At 43.2% G+C, this 18,762-nt stretch overlaps 1 protein-coding gene across 4 annotated transcripts in view; it reads right to left on the bottom strand.

Annotated features, from left to right (window-relative positions):
* The window catches only part of Znf512 (zinc finger protein 512), a 75,534-nt gene that overhangs the window by 15,248 nt on the left and 41,524 nt on the right, over positions 1–18,762 (bottom strand). Inside the window, exons 1-3 of one of the 4 annotated variants that reach the window (XM_052186350.1) lie at positions 14,605–14,945; positions 14,032–14,090; positions 412–599 (exon numbers count right to left, since the gene is read on the bottom strand). In XM_052186350.1, the coding sequence (XP_052042310.1) occupies positions 412–599; positions 14,032–14,090; positions 14,605–14,634 (277 nt within the window). In that variant the 5' untranslated portion in view covers positions 14,635–14,945. Of the gene's footprint in view, positions 1–411; positions 600–804; positions 916–14,031; positions 14,946–18,762 lie in introns of those variants that run through there. The other 3 variants (XM_052186351.1, XM_052186352.1, XM_052186353.1) reach the window with 3 other exon arrangements.

Raw genomic sequence — 18,762 nt, forward strand, 5'->3', positions numbered from 1 at the left:
ACCCGTTACCCAGTTCTCACATCCTCAAAATCAGAGGAAAACATAAGAGTAAGAAAAAGAAGGTCAAATGCCATGGAGAAGAAGGCTGCCACTGGGTAGGATTGGTAGAGCTGACAAAGGGAGAGTCACGAAGGCAACAGTGTGTGATAGCCTGACTCCTTCACATCTGCTTATTCAGGTTGGTCGTAGTGTAGCTCCCAAACACTGGAGGCCCATGCAGGAGGTCATAATACATCCAATGCTTGTGTGAACCAGATACTGAGTGTGAAGCCAGCCAGAGCCACATGGTGAAAGCCCTGTGTCAAACAAAATCTCATCTAATCACTACTGATAAGGAGCCACACCACACCAAAACACCAAGCACATGAGATACACTCTCCTGTCTCAGAACTGAGAATCTGAAATGGATACCTTCAACCTGTGACGTGGCAGCAGGCTTGATTCTTCTCATCTTCATCCAGTAGGTAGACTTTCGGAAGGTTGCAGGGAAGTCAGTCACTGGTTCACATGAGGAGGCAGATGACGAACCACTCAGGGAGTCCTCATGAGGGATAGTGTACTGGAAGCTATTATCCTTTATGGAGCACTGGGTCCTATTACTGACACAACACAGACACATGTACCACAGAGGAGAAGCTGGAGACATTTCCTATTAATTTTTCTTACACTGTAAAAACACAACCAAGTTAATAACTTGTACAAAACTATGGAGACTTGTTTTGTTTTATTTACAAAAAGCAAAAAATAAAATAAAATGAAACCAAATGCACACAAAAAACAGCACATGGGTTAAAACATACTAACCATTACAAGTCAATTCAACACGGTATATACAATTCTTCTTAAACCCAGGTCCGTCAGAGTAAACAGGCTACACAAGTGATCCCTCTGCAGCCCAGACCTTCCCAGACTACTCTGAGAAAAGAGAGTAGGCAAAGTGATAAGGCTCCTTGGAAGTAGAACCACGTGTATCCCATCTGTCCTGTCTCTCTGATAGAAGGACCATAATCTAAAGGCTTCTCAGCACAAAGGATAGTCTGTGGATTCTGCACTGACACTGTCCTCCTCCTCTTCCCCCTTCCCCTTCCTCTCCCTCCTCCTCCTCCTTTTCCCTCCTCCCCCTCCATTCCCAACACTGAGATGGCATCCTGTCCTACTTACACAACACAACCCTTAACTTACATAGTTTAGGAACAATGCAATCATGTCTTAGTGAAGTGGCCAGAGAATCCTGGGAAATAACTAATCCACCAAGGAGTGTACATGGAGGATCCATGGCTCCAGATATAGATGTAGCAGAGGATGGCCTTGTCTGACATCAATGGGAGGGCAGGCCCTTGGTACTGTGGAGGTTTGATGCCCCAGCCCAGGTGGATGTTGGAACAGTAGGGTGGGAGAGGGTGGGTGGGTGAGCACCCTCATAGAGGCAAAGGGGAGGATGGAGAGGCAGATGTAGGATGGGGGCTGGTGGAGGACTAACCCGGAAGAAGGATATCATTTGAGATATAAACAAATGGAATGATAAATAAAAAAAGTGATAATGGGGGGTTTGCTTCACCTCCTTTGCTCTCAAATAATGACAGGGTGTTTCTATACCCACTCTGGCCTGTTTTAGCTCCTGTATAAATAACATGGAGATGAAATCAATTTATTAACAAGCTGTGAACGCTATAACTGGGCAGATACTTATCTATTCTAAGCCTACTCTGCTAGCTTGGCTATGTCCCAGCCACGTGACCTGCAAGCTGAATCTGAGTTGGAATCTTGCTCAGACTGGCTCTATTCCATATGTGTCCACATGGTGACCCCTACTGGTCCCTCCACACCCTACTCTCTCTCTCTCTGTGTGTCCGTCTGTCCATCTGTCTGTCCGTGTGTGTGTGTGTGTGTGTGTGTGTGTGTGCGTGTGTGTGTGTGTGTGTCTCGTCTCTCTCTCCCTCTATCTCTCTTTCATCTCCCAGTGACCCGGGACCGGAAGTCCTGCCGAGTTAATGGCTGATCAGCACTTTATTAAACAATCAGAGGTGATAGAAAACAAATTTTACACAACATTGAGATCCAATCAGATTTCAGGGCACAGAATTGAGCATCTGAATACACAGTGTACAAAACCACAGCTTGGAGTCAGATTTTTCTTTTCTTTCTTCCTTCCTCCTCCCTCTCCCTCTCCCTCTTTCTCTCTCCTTATTAACTTTGTGTTCTGCTCACTGCCCTCCTCTAGGTCACCCTTTCCCACAATCCTTACCCCATCCCCCTTCTCCTCTGAGCCATGGACTCACATTTCTAAATCACACTGTTCATTGAGAAAAATTGCTGAGCCAGGAAGTGGTTGTACACATCTTTAATCCCAGCACTTGGGAGGCAAAGGCAGGGGGATTTCTGAGTTTGAGGGCAGCCTGGTCTACAGCGTCAGTTCCAGGACAGCCAGGACTACACAGAGAAACCCTCTCTAGAACACAAAGCAAGCAAACACACAAAAAGAAAAAGAAAAAATTCCTAAGAAAATACAAAGTCTCACACATTCATCTAGGTTACTCAGTACCCTGAGTTCTAGCAGTGTGGCCTGGTTACCTGAGCTTGATTCCCAGTACACATAAAGAAAAAGGAAAGAACCACCTCCTGAGGGTTGGGCTCTAGCATCCTTACCAGGTGGTAAATGACCAATGCCCACTGAAATACACAGAAATGCCAGCAAATTTTCTAGACTTTTTATTTGAGACTAAATGCTTTTCGTGCAGGGTGGGGGGGATATTACACCGATTAGGATAATCAAAGTGAAAAAACCCATCCTGAAATTGGTAATGTATGGCAGGGTCAAACATGACTCCCTGAATTTGATTTTCAAGATCCCATGGTGGTAAAAACTGACTCCTGAAAGTTGTCTTCTGACCTCCACACATGTACCTTGGTACCTACACATGCACATTCATATACAAACAAAAAATTAGATAAAAATATGCTTGATGTGTTTGGGTCAAGTTGACAAGGGGTAGAGGTATGATCATTAATCCTGTCAAAAGACAGGATCTAGGATCACTGAAGGGACTATGTGTGACTGATTATCCAGATTAGGTAAGCCTCTGGGCATGCATGGGAGTGGCTATCTTGACTTCATTAATTGAGGTAGGAAGATCCACCCTAGAAGTGGACATTATTCCCTGGGTCCTGGACTACATGAAAAGGAGAAAGTTAATTGTGTGTGTATAAAGTTTGTTCTCTCCTTCCACCATATGGATCCCAGGAACTGAACTCATGTCTTTAGGCTTGGCCTTTACCCACTGGGCCATCTTGACAGTTCAAGAATAGTTGAATTAAACAGAGGGAGTAAGGAAGAAGGAAGGGGACCAGGCATCCAGATGTCTACGCTCATTACTATCATCCCTGTACTTATGAGGATGAGACAGGAGAACTTCCCTAAGTTCAAGTAAATCTTGAGCTACAGAGTACAACCCTTCCTGGGGGCAGGGGAAAAGAAGACAGAGAAAGAAGGAGGAGGAGAAGAAGAAAAAGAGCCGGGCGGTGGTGGCACACGCCTGTAATCCCAGCATTCTGGGAGGCAGAGGCAGGCAGATTTCTGAGTTCGAGGCCAGCCTGGTCTACAGAGTGAGTTCCAGGACAGCCAGGGCAACACAGAGAAACCCTGTCTCAAAAAAAAAAAAAAATCAAATTCAAATAAATAAATAAATAAATAAATGAAGAAGAAGAAGAAGAAGAAGAAGAAGAAGAAGAAAGCAGGAGGAGGAGGAAGAGAAGGAGGGGGGAAGAGGAAGAGGAGGAAGGAGGAAGAGGAAAAAGAAAGAAGAGAAAGAGAAGGAAAGAAGGGAAAAAGGAAAGAAAGAAAAAGCAAGCAAGCAACAGACAGGAACAATGGAGCACATCTTGCGTTCCCAGTATGAGAATGTATGCTTTCACAAATAGTTTGAGGAACATTTTTACAATTTTTTTTTTTTGAGTTTTCTTTTTCGAGACAGGGTTTCTCTGTATAGCCCTGGCTGTCCTGGAACTCACTCTGTAGACCAGGCTGGCCTCGAACTCAGAAATCCGCCTGCCTCTGCCTCCCAGAGTACTGGGATTACAGGCGTGCACCACCACCCATTTTTACAATTTTTATAAATAATTTAAAGCAAAATGTTCACATTGTTTGGTAAGGTTTTCAGTAGACTATATGTAGACAACACATCCAAAACTACTATATAAGCGTAGGTAGCAGGAGATGGAAGGAATCTCTGAGTTTGTGAGGTTTCTACATTTAAGCAGAAGCAGACATTAGCGCTAATAGACTATGAAAGAATGTAGATTCCCCAGTGTAGGTGCTGAGAATTGAACTCATGTCCTCTACCACACAAGTATGCACTCTTAACCAGAGCCATGTATCCAGCCACTTGTAGTAAAGTTTAAATGGGACCCTAAGCGTTCAACTAACCCAAAAGAAGTATACGAACAAATCATAAAGAACCAAAATTAAAAAGACAGACCCAAATCCAACCCTAATAATATTTATTCAAATGCTATCAGGCTAAACACTTCAGTTGTGATGGCTTGTATATGGTTGGTCCAGTGGCACTATTAGAAGGTGTGGCCCTATTGGAGTAGGTGTGTCACTGTGGGTGTGGGCATTAAGACCCTCATCCTAGCTGACTGGAAGCCAGTATTCTGCTAACATCCTTCAGGTGAAGATGTAGAACTCTCAGCTCCTCCTGCAGCATGCCTGACAAGATGCTGCCATGTTCCTGCCTTGATGATAATGGACTGACCCTGTGAATCTGTAATTTAGCCCCACTTAAATGTTGTCGCTTATAAGAGATGCCTTGGTCATGATGTCTGTTCACATCGGTAAAACCCTAAGACACCAGTTATGATTGACAGAGTGACTACAAAGATATCCTACTTGTATATGCTATCTATTATTGGGGACCTGTAATATAAATAAATAAAAAAAAATAAATAAATGGGGGCTTGAGTGATGCCTGGTGATTTTAAATTGTGTACTAAGCTCTAAAGGACCTGAGTTCGGTTCCCAGCACCCACTTCAGGTGGCTCACAACTACCTGTAAGTCCAGCTCCAGAGGGATCTGATGCTTCTGCTCTTGGCAGGCACCTGCACTCCCATGCACAGACTCACATAGCACACATGCACATTTTTAAATTCACTACATTTCAAAATCATGCATCAATGAAACTACAGAATGTAATCACCAAGCACAAGACGACTGTGATGGCTATTTTAATTTCAATAATACAGACTTTAAGACAGAGACTACATCCAGATAGTAAAAGACAGGCTTCCTAATGACAAAAAATGTCAAATTATTCAGAAGACATGATAATCTGTTGCAATATCTAATAATAGAGCTTCGAACTACACATACTGAAAACTGACAGCAGTAGACAAAGCAGACAACTCCATAAGCTTAAAGAGTACACTTATCTCTCTCAGCTACTGATGGGACAACAAAACAAAACTTCATCAGCAACTAAAAACAATGAATTCATGAAATCTTTAGGCAAATGGTTGAAACTGGAAAATATCATCCTAAGTGAGGAAACCCAATCACAAAAGAATACACATGGAATACAATCTCTGATAAGTGGATATTAATTAGCCCAGAAGCTCTGAATACCCAAGGCACAATTAGCATAACAAATGACTCCCATGAAGAAGTATGGAGAGGGTCCTGATCCTGGAAAGGATTGATCTAGCATTGGAGGGGAGTACCAGGACAGAGAAAAAGGAGGGAGGTGATTGGAGAATGGGTAGAGAGAAGAAGGCTTATGGGACATATGGGGAGGGGGGAACTGGGAAAGGGGAAATCATTTGGAATGTAAACAAAGAAGATAGAAAAAAATATATATAAAAAAGAAAAATAAATAAATAAATAAATGAATAAATAAAAGAAAAATAAAAAAACCCAAAAGTTCAGTAAAGAATAAATGATCTGAATCACATTAAAGAGTACACTTAATTCATCTTTAGCATTTGCAGAACACCTCATGGCCATTAGCTTTTGCAAAATACTGTGTTAAGGATATACATTCTTCTCAAGTTCACGATGTATATTTTCCAAAACGGAGAATATTTTGGGTCTCAAGTGTTAAGTTTTTATTGAAGGGAGGAAAATCACCATGTGTTTTTTGACCATATCAGAATCAAGTTAGAAACTAAGAGTAGTAAACTATTCTAAAACAAGCCAGGTGTGTTAATCCTGGCACTCTGGAGTCAGAGGCAAGTGGATCTCTTGAGGTCAGCCTGGTCTACAAAGTGAATCCAGGACAGGCAGGGCTGTTACACAAAGAAACCCTGTCTCAACAGGACAAGACAAGACAAGACAAGACAAAACAAAACAAAACAAAACAAAAAGATATTCTAAAACAAAACACGAAAATATTCATACATTTAAGAATTTAATAACCTTCTCCTAAATAATTCACAGGTGAAAATGAAATCATAAAGGTCACTGGAGATATTGTACAGTGAGCAACAGAGATGCACTGACCCTAGGGTGTGAGACAATTAAGAAGGCACCTGGAGGGAACAGGAAGATCGACTTCCCTGCTCCCTTCAGGAGGACTCAAAGTCATGGACATAAGGATTCAGTGAAAGATGTCTTAACGAGAGAAGCAAACTTAACCAAAGAAGGAAAACAATTCAATGCACAAACTAGGAGGAAAAATTTTTTTTTTGTTTTATTATGTATACAGTATTCTGCCTACATGTATGTCTGCAGGTCAGCAATCGTACCAGCTGTCATTATAGATGATTATGAACCACCATGTGGTTGCTGGGAATTGAACTTAGGACCTCTGGAAGCCAGTGCTATTAACCTCTGAGCCATCTTTCCAGTACTGGGAGAGAAACGCTTGATTCTTTGAACTAAGCATTAAATAGAGAATCTTGGCTAAGAATATAGCCCAGGCGGGCGGAGGTGGCGCATGCCTGTAATCCCAGCACTCTGGGAGGCAGAGGCAGGTGGATTTCTGAGTTCGAGGCCAGCCTGGTGTACAGAGTGAGTTCCAGGACAGCCAGGGCTACACAGAGAAACCCTGCCTTGGAAAAACCAAATCCAAAATAAATAAATAAATAAATAAATAAATAAATAAATAAATAATATAGCCCAGGGCTTGATTAGCAAGCATAAAACCCTGAGTTTGACCTCTGTGAGTTTAAGGGTAGCCTGGGCTACATAGCAAGGTCCTGGCCAAATCCCATCTCAAAATAAATGGAAGAAACAAAACAATAACATAAACAATAACAATAAAAAAGCTAGATGAAAGAGAAATCTCTGCAATCGTCGGAGGCAAAGGATTCTTTTTTTTTTTTTTAAAGATTTATTTATTATTATATGTAAGTACACTGTAGCTATTTTCATACATACCAGAAGAGGGCATCAGATCTTATTACGGATGGTTGTGAGTCACCATGTGGTTGCTGGGATTTGAACTCAGGACCTTCGGAGGAGCAGTCAGTGCTTTTAACCGTTGAGCTATCTCTCTACCCTTAGGCAAAGGATTCTTTTTTTTTTTTTTTTTTTTTTTTTTTTTTGAGACAGGGTTTCTCTGTGTAGCCCTGGAACTCACTCTGTAGACCAGACTGGTCTCGAACTCAGAAATCCGCCTGCCTCTGCCTCCTAGAGTGCTGGGATTACAGGCGTGTGCCACCACTGCCTGGTGAGGCAAAGGATTCTTAAATAGGATCCTTAAAATCCTATTTAAGGCTTAGTGGATAAAGTGTTTACTATGTAAGCATGAGGACTGGAGTTCAATTCCCAGCACACACATAAAAGCCAGTTGTGGATGAATATGTCTATTACTCTAGCACTGGGGGAAGTGGAGGAGTCAACTGGATCCAAGGCGCTTACTGATCAGTCTGAACATTAGTGAGCTCCAGGCTCAGGGAGAGACCTTCTCTCAAAAATTAGAGGAGGGCACCTACTTGGGCCTTTAGCTTCCATAGGCACACACACACAATTGCATGCCCCTGCACTATTCAACACACAAAGAAGAAACACAAGTTAATATTTTTACAAAGGCACTGCAACCAGGGGAGGTGGTAGGTTAACTGCAGATCCTCACCTCTCCCTTGGCTCTTCGAAAACCAATCCCTCAGTCTTACCCCCAGCTCTGTAGCAACCATCTGTTGCAGCCTCCCTCTACCCCTCCACTGACTCCATCTCCAGTTGATCATACAGATCTTCCCCTTCTAAGTTCCCTCTCCTCCAGTTCATTGCTTTATTCCAGTCCCCAACTCGCAACAGGCATTCCCTGGAACATGTAGGTTACTCTGGCTAATGCAGATCCTCACTTCTGCCTACAAATCTTCAAGTCCATGTCTCCCAGTTTCATCTCCATACTTTAAAAACCCATACTCCAGGTAGGCAGTGATGGCTCACACCATTAATCCCAGTCCTTGGGAGACAGAGGCAGCAGATCTGAGTTCAAGGCCAGCCTGGTCTACAGGGTTAGTTCCTGAACAGCCAGGGCTTCACAAAGAAAAACTCTCTCAAAAATCACAAAAAACCCCAATCAAACAAAGAAACAAACAAACAACTAAAGGAAATAGATAACATTCTCAATACATATAACTTACCAAAGTTAAACCAAGATCAGGTAAGTAATTTAAACAGACCTATGAAATAGAAGCAGTAATTAAAAGACCTCCAACTAAAAGAAGTCCCAGGACCTGCTGGTTTAGCACAGAATTCTAAGAGAATTTCAAAAAAAAGAGTTAACCCAAAACCTCTTCAAATTATTCCACAAAACAGAAATAGAAGGAACAATGTCCAATTCATCTTATAAGGCCACAGTTATCCTGATATACAAGCCACATAAAGACCCCACAAACAAAGAGAATTACAGGCCAGTTTCCCTTACATACACACATGCAAAAATACTCAATGGAAACTAAATCCAAGACCACATCAAAACGATTATCCACCACAATCAAGCAGGCATCATCTCAGAGATGCAGGGATGGTTCAACGTACAAAAATCTGTCAATGAGCAGGGCAGAGGTGGTGCATGCCTTTAATCCCAACACTTGCGAGTCAGAGGCAGGCAGATTTCTGAGTTCTAGGCCAGCCTGGTCTACAGAGTGAGTTCCAGGCCAGTAGGGAAATACAGAAAACAAAACATGTCATGGAAAAAAATCTGTCAAGGTAATCCACCATAGAAATAAACTGAGACAAAAATTACATAATAATCTCATCAGATGCAGGAAATGCCTTTTTGGTAAAATCCACCACCTTTCATGATAAAAGTCTCTGAGAGAATAGGAATACAAGGGACAGAGCTCAGCATAATAAAGGTAGCAAGCCCATAGCCAGTGTCAACTTAAATAGAGGAAAACTCAAAGGAATTCCACTAAAATCAGGAACAAGAAAAGGTTGTCCATACCTAGTCAATATAGTGCTTGGAGTCTTATGGAGCAATAAGACAACTAAAGGAGATCAAGGGGTACAAACTGAGAGGGAAGAAGTCAAAGTATCTTTACTTGCAGAGGATATGATAGTATATGCCAGTGACCCTAAAAATTCCACCAGAGAGCTCTACAGATGATAAACACTTTCAGCACAGTAGCTAGGTACAAAATTAACTCACTTAAAAAAAAGCCTATTAGCCTTACCATAAACAAACGACAGAGGGACTTTACATTAAGAACATGGAGTTGGGTGAGTAGAGAGGTTGGGAGGATCTGGGAAGAGTTGTGGAGGGGAAAGAATAGGATCCAAATACATGGTATGAAAATAATTTTTAAATAAACCAATTAAACATAATGCTGTGATGTGACCCAATCAACACAGGATTTAAATGTTATTTTAGCTCTCTACCAAGTGAAATGAAAACATTTGTCTACACAAGATTGACACAGGAATCTTACAGTTTTACTGTAATTCCCCAAATGAGAGTGCTGGAGAGATGGCTCAGCGGTTAAGAGCACCAACTGCTCTTCCGAAGGTCCTGAGTTCAAATCCCAGCAACTACATGGTGGCTCACAACCATCTGTAGAGAGATCAGACACCCTCTTCTGGAGTGTCTGAAAACAGCTACAGTGTACTTACATATAATAAATAAATAAATCTTTTTTAAAAAAATCCCCATGAAAAATAGCCCAGCAACCCAAATTTTCATAAGGGCTACACAAACTGTGAGGTAAGAATATGGAATTCAACTTGGTAATGAATAACTACTTTCAACTCAAGATTACTGTTCTGGAAAAGAGTTTCTTAAAGACAAGGGGAGAGAGATGTGACTTAATTTATATAAAATTGTAGAGCATGTAAACCACTGCAGGTTACAGGTCATCAGTACTTAGGGACAGGATAAAGGGAGAAACAGACTGCAAAAGCACACAAGAAACATTTAGGAGGGCTGGAGAGATGGCTCAGCAGTTCAGAGCATTGGCTGTTCTTCCAAACAGGATCCAAGTTCAGCACACAAATTGGGAGTCTTACAAATGCCTGTAACTCCAGCTTCAGGAGATCTAACTCCTCATACATAACACCCACACAGATACAAATGCATACACATAATTTAAAATAATAAAAATAACACTTCAAAAAATTCTCAGGGATTTTGGAGAGCCATGGAGAGATGGCTCAGCAGTTAAGAGCAGTGCCTACCCAGGTTCAACTCCCAGCATCCACACTGCAGCTGTCTATAACTCCAGTTCCATGGTTCTGATGTCCTCTTTTGGCCTTAGTGGGCACCAGGAACACAGATGGTATAGATGTACAAACAAAAAAAAAAAAACCCCATACACATTAAGTTGAATTTAATACTTAAAAAAATTGCGAGGAGTCAGGTGGTGGTGGTAGTATATACCTTTAACCCTACCACTCAGAAGGTAGAGGAAGGTGGATCTCTGAGTTTTCTGAGTTGGAAGCCAGCCTGGTCTACAGAGTGAGTTCCAGGATGGTCAGCGATACACAAAAAAACTCTGTCTCAAAAAACAAAAAACAACCACAAAAAAAGAAATGGGTTTATAGATAGAAATGTGTGTCATTGTGGTGTTAGTTTTGCAGATTTGTTCTATGTCAACATTGAACAGTGTGCACATGAAGCAAACGCATCTACTATATGTCAGTTACACCTTAATAATAGGAATTGACAGACCTCTAGAGGTGAAACTCAGCATTCCACACAATAAGAGCCATCTCTGTTTAATAGAGACAGTGGCCATTAAGAGACAAATCCCAGGGAATTCCCGTTAGAAAAGTCTTGTAGAGAGTTCTTTATTACCAACACAGGACTTCCTTAGAAATCTCCATGTTCTGTCTCATGAATATGCATGAGCATGGGGAAAATCCATAGCTCACAGGGTCAGCAGGATTAACATGGTAGATGAAGTCAAGAGGGTTAAGAGTCTCGCCTAGGCTACTACCTTTAGTTTTAAAAGACTCAGCAAAAACACTTCTTCAGTATGTTGTATAATCTATCAACCCAAGACAGTTTTATGTATTAAAAATGATAGTAGGGCTGGAGAGATGGCCCAGTGGTTAAGAGCACTGACTGCTCTTCCAGAGGTCATGAGTTCAATTCTCAGCAACCATATGGTGGCTCACAACCATCTGTAATGAGATCTGATGCCCTCTTCTGTTGTGTCTGAAGACAGCTACAATGTACTCATATACAATAAATAAATAAATAAATAAATAAATAAATAAATGTATGTTCAAAATAAGTAAGTAAATAAAAAAATAAATAATACTAAATGATATTATAGTAAGTGCTCCAGTATGATGTAATGCTTATCATGATTAGTAACTTTATAATTAATCACTGGGGTAGCAGATCTCAGCTTTGAATCACAGATGATGTTAGCCTATTTTCAACTTTTTTTGGATTAAAATTTTTTTTAAAGATTTATTTATTTTATATATGTGAGTACACTCTTGCTGTCTTCAGAAACACCAGAAGAGGGCACTGAACTCCATTATGGATGGTTGTAAGCCAGCATGTGATTGCTGGGAATTGAACTCAGGACCTCTGGAAGAGCAGTAAGTGCTCTTAACCACTGAGCGATCTCTCCAGCCCAGATTAAGAATTTTTAAGAACCTATGGCCCAGTGGTTCTAAACTTGTATATCCTAAGACTACTGGAAAACACCAATATTTATATTATGATTCATAACAGTAGCAAAATTAATTATGCGGAAGCAAAACAAATAATTGTATGGTTGGTGGTCACCACTACATGAGGATCTGTATTACAGGGACACAGCATTGGGAAGGTTCAGAACCATTGCTCCATAGCCCATTCTTCTTCCCCCCCCCCCCACTCTCCCCCCCCCTCCAGACAGGGTTTCTCTGTGTAGCCCTGGCTGTCCTGGAATCACTCTGTAGACCAGGCTGGCCTCGAACTCAGAAATCCACCTGCCTCTGCCTCCCAAGTGCTGGGATTAAAGGCGTGCGCCACCATCCCCGCCCCCCACCCCCGCTTAGCCCATTCTTCTAAGTACAAATATGTAGATTTAATTTTTTAAGAAGCCTTTTGGTTGGTCTCAGCAACCTTTGGAGTCTTTTCCTATTCGACTTCTCTTCTGACGTCCACGGGTCTGTGGTGCACAGACATTCATGTGAGAGCAACACAAACACAGAAATAAATCTAAAGGGTTTTAAGTGAGTTCTCCCAATGACTCCAATCCTGATTGAAAGAACCCATTTGCCTTCATAATGCTTAACAATTTTCTCGAGGTACACACCAACACACACCCCTTTTACCACAACTCCTGGAAGACCTTATGAATGCATTCATCTTACGGAGAAAAAAATAACATTTTTCCAATTATTTTTCACAGATGGTAATTCTTAAGTCTGCACTTCAGATCAGCTCTTCGTTTAAGTGCAAACCCATTCATTTTGTTGTAATGTTACATCTCGTTTCAGAAATCCCCAGTTTGGTTTATGAATGCAAAATCCAACTGCTGCCAAAGACAGAAACCTGTGGACACCCTGTTTCCCCTCCCCCTTAACTCTCACCTAGTCTCATCACATGCACCTGTGATACAGTTACGATCATAGGTCGTCACATTTCACTTTCCTCCTTAGGTTTGAGTATATTACTCCTGGTACCAGTTTTCACACTCCTTTCAATCCATTTCTTCAAAGGTGACCTTTCTGGCTCCTGTTAATGCCTGTGATCGCAGCACTGGGTAGACTGACGGCAGACTGCATAAGTTAAAGTCCAGCCTGGGCTATATAGTAAGCTCCTGGTCAGCCTGGGCTACATAGTGAAACCCTGTCTCAAAGAGAAACAGGTGTGTGTGGTGGCACAGGCCTGTGATCCCAGCACTCAGGAGACAGATGCATGAGGACTACAAGTTACAGGCCAACCTAAGTGTCACAGGGAACTCCCAGATAGTGAAGCCCTACTTTAAAAAATAGTTTTATTCCTATTACTCTGGATTGTGTTGCCATGTTTTCCCACCTCATCTGTTGAAACCAACAGCTGTTTTCATGCCTGGGAGCCCAACACAGCCAGTACAGAGAAGACATTTCCTAAGTGTTATCTAAGTGAATGAACTCACCAGGGAGGTCCAAGTTGATAAAATCTTTTCTATCAGCCATGGAAAAAATTAGCACATTCATTACACAAAATAATGAATCAGTGATGCAACTAAGTAGCTTGGAAATATAAAGACTGCCCATAGCGATTTTTATTTCCCTCCCAGAGTCTATCAAATTAATTATGAGCACATATGTGATGTGGGGGCAGAGGACATGCAGGGATACCACTAACTGAAACACACTCATTTTTATTAGACTGTATTTTTATTGCAAGGTAGGTTTTCTTTCCCCCACACTACGCTGACATCTGCACTGTTTAATCCAGTAGCCGCTACCTATAGATGGCTATTGAAGTTTCAGTCCATTAAAATGAAACAGAATTTGTCATTCTGTTCTTCCGTAGCCACATCTCAAGTGCCCCAAAGCCATACCTGTCTGGTGGCTGTGACGCTGCACAGTACAGACACAGAACACCGTTAGCAGCACTGTCTATACAATTACAAAGAGGTCCTCAGAAAGCCTCACTTACTTCTTAGCTCCCACGATCCTGGTGCTCCTCTGCTGCTTACGGGATGTGGGTCCCGGGGTCTAGCAAATCGCAAGCACACGAGTGAGTGCCAGGGACCTTTGTACCTCATCCCCAAAGAGATGAATCCCCCTTGTGCCTAGATGTGAAGCTGTCCCAGGCAACTTCTTCAAATGGACCTGTGCCATCCTATTTTTCTACAATGTACAGACGGGTTGACAATATCAGAGCTTTCATTATTGCCCATTCTCAAAACCCTATCCTAGATGGAGGCTCGAAAAGAAAAGACGGAAAAAAATATAATATATATTATACAGCAACGGGAGGCACTAGGGATGCTGAAGGAATATAAATAATTACAATATGTCGAGGAACTGAGTCCGAGGATACGAGGAATAGGCAATAAAAATAAAAATGGGGGGAAAAGGGAATAAGTGGATCTGATATAAAAGGGTGGGGCCTACGATGGGCTCTGAAAAAAACCCAACTCTGAGTTCAAGACAAAAGCAAAGGACCGCGTGTTCTCGGCTCGACAGTTCTATCTCCAAAGTATAATGGTCACACCAAGAAACTCACGGCGGTGACTGCACCGAGTCTGGAAGACATCACTCCCCCTCCACGCCTAACAATTTCACCCAAGGGCTCCGGCCAGACCAACGCCACTTCCGCTCTGCTCGCCTCTCCCGGATGTGGTCTCGGCGACTACTAGCCCTGCTCTGAACATCTACTTCCGCCTAGTGGCCTCCGAGGGGGCTGCAGAGGAAAAGGAGTCACATGACTACTCATCTTCAGCTTCCATTGAGACCCCGCCCCCATCGCTACAGGGGAGAAGGGAGGCTGACTGGAAGAGAGGGTTGGAGTAAATGGGAGGAGTCTGAAGGTCCTCTGAACCTGCATTTGCACAGCAGGTCTCACCCATCCCAAAAGTGGTCTTACAGATGCTAATGGGGGTTCAAATCTCACTTTTCTTTATTGATCTTAAATTACAGACCCATTCTCTTCCCCTTCCCTCCCAGATAGCTCTTTCAGTGCTGAGGGTGCAGGCAGTGGCTGAACAGGAATACACTTAACAGGGGCAGATCTCTCCTTATCCACTAACATCATGCCTCCACACGTCTGGATTTTCGGTATGGTCCCTAGAAGACATGACCTCTTTAGCCAAGATCGATAGGGGAAGCATTAGGGGAACGATGCTTGAGCCTCTCCCTGGGGACTGTGACAGGGTCTCTCATAGTGACAGTGCTGGTTCCTCTCAGAGAGACTTCTGTGCATCTTCTCAGAATGACTGTGTCTGCTTTCAGAGGGACTATACTGTGTTCTCTCAGAATGACAGGATGAGTCTGTAAGAATGCCTGTGTAGCCTGGTTTAGAGGAACTGTCCTGGGCTTATTCCAGATGTTGTGATTATAAAAAGATAAATATAAGAATATGTTCTATGGGGGTGTGGTGAGGTGTGGGGCAAAGGGATAGCTCCGCAGGCCCATGCCAAGGCATCCCTTCCCCCTGAGGGACCACACATATGATGCCATAGCATAGAAGAGCGTTTATTTAGGGCAAGGCAAGGGGAAGAGAGTAGTAGAGGCAGAGAAAGGCAGAGAGAAGGAGAGAGCAAAGAAGTTGAGGCCGGCCATGATCATGTAGAGAGAGGGGTAAGGGAATGGGGAGAGAGGGGGGAAGAAGGGGATGAGAGAGAGAGAGAAAGAATGCAACCCCTTTTATAGTTGGTCAAGCCTACCTAGCTATTGCCAGGTAATGTTGGGGTTGAGTCCAACACCAGAGGAGCATACTTGGCTGTTGCCAGGCAATGTTGGGATGGAGTCCAACACCAGTCTCTTCCAGCCAGAGGGAAGGGGAAAAGATCTTTCAGAGAAATCACCATGGCTCCTTTCTGAAGGACTGCCCCATGACCTTCGCGTGAGAATGAGATGGCTCTTTTTAGAAGAACTGAGGCATCTCAGAGAAGAGGGACTCTGTTGGTTCCTCCCAGAAAGATTGTGTAGATTCTTTACAGAGGGACTGTGTCCTCTTCTCTCTAGAGGTCTGCAAGGGCTCCTCCTTGAGCTCCTGTGAGGGCTTCTCCTTGAGGGACTTCGAAGGTTTCTTCCTAAGAGACAGGAAGGACTCTTTCCTGAGCGCCTGTGAAGGCTCCTCCTTGAGGGACTGTGAGGGTTTCTCCATGAGGGAATGCTAGGACTTCTTGAGGGACTGTAAAGGCTCTTCCTTGAAGGACAGTTCCCTGAGGGACTGTAATGGCCACCCCCAGAGAGATTTTGAGGGCTTCTCCTTGAAGGGCCTCGGGGACTTCTCCTTGAGAGAATGAGAGGACTTCTTGAGGAACTGTGAGGGATCTTCCCTGAAGGACTGTGAAGGTTCCTCCTTGAGGGACCTTGAAGAATTCTCCTTGAGGGACTACGAGGGCTTTTCCTCAATGGACTGTGAGAGCTCCTCCTTGAGCGAATTAAAGGGCTCCTCCTTGAGGGACTATGGCCTCTCCCCTTAAATAGACTGTTATGGCTTCTGTCAGAGAAACTTCTTACGGAGGGGCTAAGACTGTTTCTCTGGGAGGGACTCCGATAACTACTCTCAAAAAGTCTTCTAAGGGTTCTGTCAGAGGGACTGCTACGCCTTCTCCGAGAAGGACTGTGATGTCTCCTCTTAGAGAGATTTCGCCAATGAGTTCCCTGAGGAAGCAGGCAATGGCTTCTTTCAGACGGCTTATTACATGGGGTTCTCTCCCTGAAGAAGCCGAGTTGCTGTGGTTGGTATTTTGGTGCTTCATCACCATAGACATTGTGAATTATTTTGGGGACTCGAGTAGCTTGTTTAAAGTCATCTCTTCCACAAACCATGGTCTTCTGCGATTGCAAGGGTCTGGGTGGGAGAGAGCTCGCTGGTTTGGGCTGTGGAGCTTGTCTACCACGCTCACTTCCTCCCTGCCACGTGCCCTTTTGCTTAGCGCTTGAGCCTGTTGACCTGAGCCTGACAGCTGGTGTCCTTGCTCCTTCGCTATCTCCCATAAAGTAAAAATCATTGACACTTTGGTTGGGGTGCAAGTTGCCTGGCCTCAGCTTTTTCAATTTCCGGCCCGTAAAAGTCATAATTCTATGTGCTGCTTGGAATGCCTGCCTTAGGCCTTGAACAAGCGGTTGGATGATTTTGGGCCGAGAGGATTTCTTAGGTTGTGTCTTGGAAGAAACAGTGCTTGTTTGGGGGGTTTCAATTCTGTTTCTTGACAGACCCCTCAGTGTTCTAGGGCTGATTTTGTATAGCCTTGTATTTTGTGTTTTAGGTCCCTTGATAATTTTCTTCAAAGGATCTGTCAAGACAGAGGTCTTTCTGAGGCTTGATTTAATCCATGTTTCATCCTGATTGCTTCCATAGTCAGGATGCTCGGAAGCCAGCTTAGAGAATCTAGCTTCTCTATGTGATGGTAATGCAGTACCCATCTGTGGATATCCTAATTTAAATCCAAGACGCACTTGAATGTCACCATGGCCTTCCGGGGTGTTTAAAAGGTGGAGCTGTGGGTAGATGAGAAGGTATGGCCCCCAAGCAGACTGTAACTTATGAGAGCAATTAAGGCCTGAACATCGGCCACATTCTAAGCATATTGGATACTTTAGGACAAGACCTGAATCTAGAGGCGGAGGGACATTGTGGGGTATTTGACTTCTTATGAGTTTTCCTGCTATTTTTAACTTGAGTTCTCTTAGAAGATGTTCTGAGTTATCGGTGTTTGACTGGGAGAGAGAACTTGTCTTGAGGGAATGCTGAGACTCAAAAGTCCTACTCGGTGCACATGGTGAGATGTTACTCTGCTCCCTGGAAACAGAATCTTCCCTAGTGTAAAGTATCTCTGATCTCATCAAGTCAGGAAACCGGGCCCCGGTACATGAGACGGGCACATGCTCAGTGGCTTTCTCGAAGATATCGCTGTACTTTGAGCTTGGTTTCTTTACTCCCAATCTTGTGCCAGAGAATCTCTGTATTATGGAAGATGTGGAGCCACGTGTCCACATCTTCAGCGCTATTCTTTTCTCATTACTGTGAAAGAAGATATGTCTCTGTATGTACTTTTTATCCACTGACGTCTGAGACATGGTCCTTGGAACCCTCTCTAGCAGGCTTTGAGAGAATTCCATCAGTTCAGCTGGAACGCCAAATAAATTTTCGATGGATTGACAGCTGTCCATAGTGGATCCTTCTACTGAAAAGGGTTGAGAACAAGGCTTCCTTTCCATAGTGGTTCCCAGGACATTCCCCAGCATGAGCATATTGGAGAGGTATTTCCTAGGTAGTCGCTGCCTACAGACATGGCTTTCCCAGACATTCTGTTGTATGCCCAGCAAGGAATGGATAGAGCTTCTTCGAGCCCCTAATCTTGCCTGAAACTCGGCAGAGAGTAATCTGAATGGGTTTGAAGAATACCCCTGTAATTCCTCCATTTTCTTTTTACTTTCTTCCTTAGATAAGACATTCGTGCTCCAGATATCAGGATACGGGGTTCCCTTGGCATCCCCTCTATCAGAGGGTAGATTTTGAAGGACCAAGGGAAGAACTGATGATTCTGTTTTGAGACCTAGAGATTTTGCAGCCTGAAGCCTTTGCTCATGAGTTAACACTGTACGTTCCTTAAGGGGAGATGTTTGCTGAGATATTAATTCTGCAGAAGTCACTTGAATATCTGCCCTTTGAGTTAACTCCATAGGTTTTACCAGGTCTTGAAGATGTGGT

Source organism: Apodemus sylvaticus, chromosome 6 (assembly GCF_947179515.1).
Source record: "Apodemus sylvaticus chromosome 6, mApoSyl1.1, whole genome shotgun sequence".
Classification (NCBI taxonomy): Eukaryota; Metazoa; Chordata; class Mammalia; order Rodentia; family Muridae; genus Apodemus; species Apodemus sylvaticus.